The 6,435-nt window shown below is 42.1% G+C and overlaps 1 protein-coding gene across 4 annotated transcripts; it reads right to left on the bottom strand.

The window, feature by feature from the left end:
- Positions 1 to 316: 316 nt before the first annotated feature.
- On the bottom strand, positions 317 to 6,022 carry LOC149393262 (enoyl-CoA delta isomerase 3-like). Of its 4 annotated transcripts, none has more exons than XM_089617793.1 (2): positions 5,124 to 6,022; positions 317 to 335 (listed from the first exon to the last, which is right to left on the bottom strand). In XM_089617793.1, the coding sequence occupies exon 1, from the start codon at positions 5,856 to 5,858 to the stop codon at positions 5,139 to 5,141; it is 720 nt and encodes a 239-aa protein (XP_089473919.1). In that variant the 5' UTR covers positions 5,859 to 6,022; the 3' UTR covers positions 317 to 335; positions 5,124 to 5,138. The 4 variants fall into 4 exon arrangements, with proteins under 4 accessions (XP_089473919.1, XP_089473918.1, XP_089473917.1 ...); XM_089617792.1 differs by lacking the exon at positions 317 to 335 and adding an exon at positions 357 to 375; XM_089617791.1 differs by lacking the exon at positions 317 to 335 and adding an exon at positions 3,772 to 4,223.
- Between the last annotated feature and the right edge of the window lie 413 nt (positions 6,023 to 6,435).

Genomic DNA, 6,435 nt, shown 5'->3' with positions numbered 1-6,435 from the left:
GTGCACAAGTTTTTATAAAATGTAATGGGCAAGTTTTGATATGACGTTTACACACAAACAAACAAAAAAAGGAAAAATAAAAACTTTATCTTTCTATCTCTTCTTCAACCATCACCATCTTCATCTCTTCTTCTTCAATACTGCGAATCCGAAACTCGCCCAGCTCGCTAAAACTCGCCTCTTGTCGCCGAAAAATTGTGGAAACTCACCTAAGCACGTTCGATTATCGCCGAGGAGGAACGAAACTCGAAGAAAGTCGCCGAAAATTTTTCGTCTTCTCCGCTTTCTTGTAGTGGTCCGAAACTCGCGAAATCGTCGCCGTTTTCTCAGATTTTCTGAAAATGTCGTCGAGTGAATGAAATTTTACTCTTTAAGCTGACAAAAAACGACCGATCATTTTAAGTGGAAATGGCGTTTCGTTTTCGGCGATTGCCGAACGACAAATAGAGGACAAACGACTTCAAAGGTGTCGTCGGCCGTTTACTCACCGGAAACGACATTGCCGGCTATTGTCGGAGAAAATCGCCGGCATTTGAATCCATGCATCATTGTAGTGTTTATTTTGACTATGTGTTGAATTTGTGTTGAATTATTTTCATTTTTTTTAGATCCAGAAATATGTTAGATTTGGTGACTGTTACTTGAATTTAGTTTGATGATTGTTAGTTTAATTTAGTTATTTTAATTTAATTTCTTAAAGGTGAATATATTGATTATTGCTAGTTTAATTTAGTTGAATATTTTAGATTATTGTTACTTTAATTTCTTAATTTGTAAGTTAGAAGAATAGTGCCTCCCCTCCAGCTAGGAGGTATTGTTCGCCCATGGCCGGAAAAAACAATATGCGTCGTTGTATTTTTTGCGATCATATTATTGGAGGCGGCGGCATCACCAGAGTGAAAAACCACCTGGAAAATATAGACGCAACAAAGAATGTGAAATTATGTGATAAAGTCTCTCCTAAAGTTAAGGAAGAGATGCGAGTTTACTTCTTGGCAATGTTGAAAAGAAGTAGAAACATTCTTTGGACGCAATTATTCACAAGACATTGAATAAAGGTGTTAGCGTTGACGATTCAGATGATGAAGAAGACTACAACAAGAGGCGGCTCAGACAGAATGGGAGGTTCGGACGCAATCGGGTCCCGGTAGTGGTTCGGGTGCAAAATCTCCACCTACTGCTCCATCGTCATATAAGTCTTCGAGTGCTAAGTAAAAAAATTGACGAGATGGTGGAGCCGAAGAAGAAGACGTGGCTCGAAAGATCTATAACCAAATTTTTAGTTCACCAACATGTGTCGACGAGCAAGACGGACTCTCTTGAGTTCAATAACAAGATTGTGACTGCTCAAGATCTAGGTAATCCTCAATTCCTCATCACTTAATATAGTTCCATATTGCCGCTTGTATTTTTGAAATGTTAATGTGATGTTCATCTATATTACAGGTCATAATGTTCATACACCATCACCATATGAAATTCATAACAAATACTTCGATATGGAGGATGCAGATGCGAAGAACTACGTGGAAGAACAAAAGAAGCGGTGAGAAAAGTATGGATACACCGCACTCACTGATGGTTAGACGGGACCAACCAAACTGAACTTCATCAAAATCATGGTTCATTACGTTGGTGCAATGGTGTTCTTGAAGTCCATTAATGCATCCAAGAAGGTGAAGACATGAGAGTACACATACGGAATATTAGGGACGTGTTCAAATAAGTCAAGAAACACAATATCGTCCAAGTTGTGATCGACAATAGATCGAACTACAAGAGTGCCGGTTTAAAATTGGCCCGGCGTTATAATATGTATTGGACACCTTGCGCCGCACATTGTCTAGATTTGATGTTTGAAGATATCGGGAAGAGATATAGTGTTAAGGGGACTATCAAAGCAACGAAGGATGCAACAAAGTTCATCTACAACTACAACATTGTGATGTCCAAGTTACAGGACACATCCCCGAGTGAAATTGTCCATCTCAGGACACATCTCAAGACACAAACTATCTCGCTCTTAGAAGTCTCCGAGTGAAACGAGATGCGTTAAGGACAATGTTCACTAGTCAATGGTGGGACGACAGCAAAGAGCTCAACACCTATAGGTAAATCCATCACCAAGACTTTTCTGAACCACAAGTTTTGGCAATGTGTCGACAAGGTGCGTGCCATATTCGAGCCTATGTACACCACGTTTCGATTAGAAGATGGGGTTATTGTACTACGTCTTTCATGAGATGAAGAAGTAGTTTGAAGCGATGAATGGGTAAAAATGGGTTGTCGACATCGTTGAGCATATGTGGAGTAATCAAATGTGTCATCCATTTCATATTGTAGCTTTCTTCTTTAATCCAAAGTTGCAATTTAACCCAGACATAACCATGGACAATACTCACGTGGTCGCTGTCACAGAGGTATTCGATACCTTGCACCCGGGTTTAGATTAGGCCACTTTTGGAAAAGAGGTATAATTTTTTGCAAGAATGAATGTAGTTAAGATTTTCTTACTCTGCATATGACACGAGGGATGAGGGATGTTGTGTGCAAGTATGCGTTTTGTAAAGTGTTATATACAAACTACGTCATAGAATGTTATGAAATCAAATTATATGATTTATGTCACATGATTGCAGGTGAGTGGTGGGAATGTTATAGAAACTGGACTCCGACTTTACAGGCGTTGGCCATTCGAATTTTGTCACAAACTTCATCGGCGTCCGCTTGTGAGAGGAATTGGAGTACATTCGCCCTCGTCCACACAAAGCAAAGGAACCACCTAGCATACAAAAGACTCGAAAAATTTGTTTTCTGCTCATACAACATGAAGTTGCAGTTCCGATAAATAACTCGGATTCACGACAACACGATGGCACCGATGGATCTTTTGGATATCATCGAAAGAGCTTTCGAACGTTCAGGGAATGACAATGAGGGAGACGATGAAATGCTTCGCATGATTGACTCGATTCACTTGGATGACGATCAGAACCCGGATCCGACTATAGCTCAAGATGCCCGAGAGCATGGAGTTGATTCGGAGCGTGTGCTTACCGAGGAAGTCCTTCCTCAACGCGGATCTTGTTTACAGTTCGAATTTAGATGGCAGAGTAGATGGAGGTGGATCATGCGGAGGAGGTGGAGGTGGAGGTTCCTATGGTTGTGAAAGTTCCTATGGTGATGGTGGTGGTGGAGATTCTGATGGTGGTGATCGAGGTTCCTATGGTGGTCGTGGAGGTGGTTGTTCCTATAGTGACAGTAGAGGTGGTCGAGGCGGGGTTAGATACGTACCACCATCGGATGACGATTATGACCGTCTTTATCACCCTGCCTTTATATTCATGCTATGAGTGTGGAGGTATGAATGGTGTCATGTCATTTACGTCTAGCAATGACGTTGATGACTTATCCTAAAACTTCGGATCAGTATCACTTTCTCATCAAGGCACGAAGTCCTCGTATGATAAATGGTCTTCACTTCGACTACTATCCATCAGTATATCCCGCCGTCGACACAATCTGACCGTTTTCAGGTTATCTCATCCACTCAATGTCTGTAGCTGCAACTCAATCTGACCATTGCCCACGGGCGCTTTCCAGAGTAGCCCTTTGGTGGATTGTGTTTGAAATTCTATTTAGTTAGAGAGACAAGATGTTGCACACAATGTATAGACAATGTGTCCGACAACTTGTTTAAACACAAGAAAAGACAAACAACATGGTTACCCAGTTCGGTACAATGTCACCTACGTCTGGGGGCTTACAGCTAGTGGAAAGGAATTCACTATCATGTAGTCAATAATACAAGCAAGGTCTTATATGATTACAACAACAAATCAAAGCCCTAGAAACTATGACCAAGAGTGATTACCAAGTGCAGGGACTCCCCCTGAATTTGAGACCCCTATCAATTCCACTCTTCAAGCACACGCCAATGCTTGGACAACTTCAGTCTTCAACGCACGTGAATCTTCAATCACGTAAGCACAGAACCCAAATCACTCAAACACTCAATCTTCTCGAACAATATTTGGTGAATGACACCGCTCAAGACAATCCAACTAGTTTTCCAATCCGCTGATCTTGCACGTCTAAGAACCCTAATTGTTTTGTCAAAAGCGTCAAGGCTGCTAAGGGTGGAGCGTTCGGCTAAGTGAATCTAAGGTTTCGTTACCCATACTTGCAAGAATATCACTCAATAAAATCACCAGCGAGGCAATCTGGAAAAATCGGAAACTTATCAGAATAACAGTCTGCGCACAAGAGGAAGGATGTCTCAACAGAAGCTGGAGCATGATGACCGACATCATTGCTTACAACTTGTGCTAAAAAATAAAGTCGACTTATAATGTAACAACAGTGTTCAACTTTTTCATTTTATTTGTATTTTGTATTGAATTTAGTTTGTGTTGTGTTTGTACTTTGCTAATGTATTGAAAGCATTGTAGACTATGTTCAATTTTATGATTTTATCCTATGTACTTTGTATATTTTTTCACTGGATTCTTCACGGTAAATACGATATTTGATGGTATTCATCAACAGTTATGGTAACTTCAACGACATAGTTTAACCTTTCCTTTTTTGCTTTCCACAGTATTCATCTGGCGTAACAGTGCTTACCTTTAACGGTAATGATAACTTCAACGGTACAATTTACTATTTCTTTTTCTGTTTTTCACGGTATTCTTCTGACGTACCAGTTCTTACCAATAAATTCTACCGGAATGATAACGGTAACGATGAGGCAAGCTACAGGCAAAATGTAGATTTCCAACAATAACCAACTAGAATTCTTTAAGAGTTAAGACATGGTCTCAAGCTTCAGCAATTTCAGGACCAGATTGTTCTTTAGGGCTTGAGTCATTCGTGATTGGAAGGAGCTACTATTTCCCATCACTAGCTTGTATTTCTCCATACTGGTTTGGGACCAGATTGATATACGAAAATCGTCTACTCAGGCAAAAACAGTCCTTCCAATCGAAAGGACTCATCATTAAATTTTCACGGGAATCAATTTGTCTCCAACTTAATATTTTCTTACATTTATTATATGATACAACACCCACATTTATTTCAGAGTTTTAATTGACAAATTAAAAAAAAAAAATGACGTATACCTTTTTTTCACGATCTCAGAGCTTCGCCGCGGCCTTGTTCTCTCCGATCGAGAGAAGTTGGCAGATCTCCGGGAACATGCTCATCCTGATCTCCGCGTAAACATCTCCTTTCCACTTCCGATCAGCAAACCTCTCCGCGAGCTTCGTTCCCTCCTCAATGACCTTCTCGGCGCCGGCGTGCGCCGACTCCGCGAGCCTCATTGCCACCGCTTCCTCTCCCCGGATCTTCCGACCGGCGAGCATCACCTCCCGCCGCACAGCCACGTCTCCGATCTTGGCGCGCATGAGAACCGAGAAGTAGTCCGGGAACGGCAGACCTAAATCGACCTCGCTCATGTAGATCACGCCGCGATCGGAGCGAGCGACGAGGTAATCGTGAGCGAGGGCGAACAGGAATCCGGCGGCGGCGGCGTGGCCGGGGAGGGCGGCGACGGTGGGGAGAGGGAGTGAGATCAGGGCGGCGATGACGGGGCGGAAGGACTCGACCATGGAGTGGAGGCGGGGACGGAAGTTGGAGTCGCCGGAGGATCGGGCCCAGACGAGGTCGAAGCCGTTGGAGAAGAATTTTGAGCCGGAGGCTTTGGTGAGGAGGGCGGTCCCGGGGGTGGATTCCGATCTCACGGTGGAGAGGGCGGAGAGGATCGACGCGATCACGGCGGGGCTCAGGCGGTGGTCGTCGCCGGAGCCGGTGAGGGTCAGGATGAACAGGTTTCCACGCTTCTCAAGAGTACACATTTTTTTAGAGAGGGAGAGAGAAATTGTGTGTGGCTATTTTTGCTTTGCCGTGTCTTTTTCTTCCTCTTAGCTCCTCGTTTTGTGAAGTTTTCTCTCTTCCTATATTGGTCTCATTATTCTATTATTTATGACAAATTCAAGCTCCGTGCATTCATAAAAATATGGGGAAATTATGACTTTGTAACTTTTCCTTTATATGTAATCAAAAGCAAGGATCGAAATACCGTTACCGTTACCGTTCCGAGCCTTCGAATTTACTGGTAACCGCCCGTACCGTAAAGGAATACCGGGGGAAGCGAGAAAAAAAGAGGAAACCGGTACCGTTGAACTTACCGTTACCGTAGAGGAATACCGTCAAATACCGGTATTTACCGAGGGGAATTCAGAAAAGAAATATACAAAAAAACATACAAAGTACGTAGGATAAAACAAGTCACAAAATTTCTTCATAAATCAATAAACAAGTTCATCATAACCTTAATCATCACTAACTAATCACAAAATTATCAAATAATTCGGATTAAATCCAAAAAAATTACAAACATCAACACAAAATTTCTAAAATTAAAAACAAGTC

This window comes from Urtica dioica, chromosome 6, assembly GCF_054948205.1.
Source record: "Urtica dioica subsp. dioica isolate 48M chromosome 6, U.dioica_male_clone48M_v1_H2, whole genome shotgun sequence".
Lineage (NCBI taxonomy): Eukaryota > Viridiplantae > Streptophyta > Magnoliopsida > Rosales > Urticaceae > Urtica > Urtica dioica.
Note: the sequence above shows the minus strand (reverse complement) of the source record. Positions and strands in the feature narration are given on the sequence as shown.

Excerpts from the sequence above, each read along its gene's own strand:
- LOC149393262 (XM_089617793.1), bottom strand. The coding sequence starts at position 5,858 with ATGTGTACTCTTGAGAAGCGTGGAAACCTGTTCATCCTGACCCTCACC.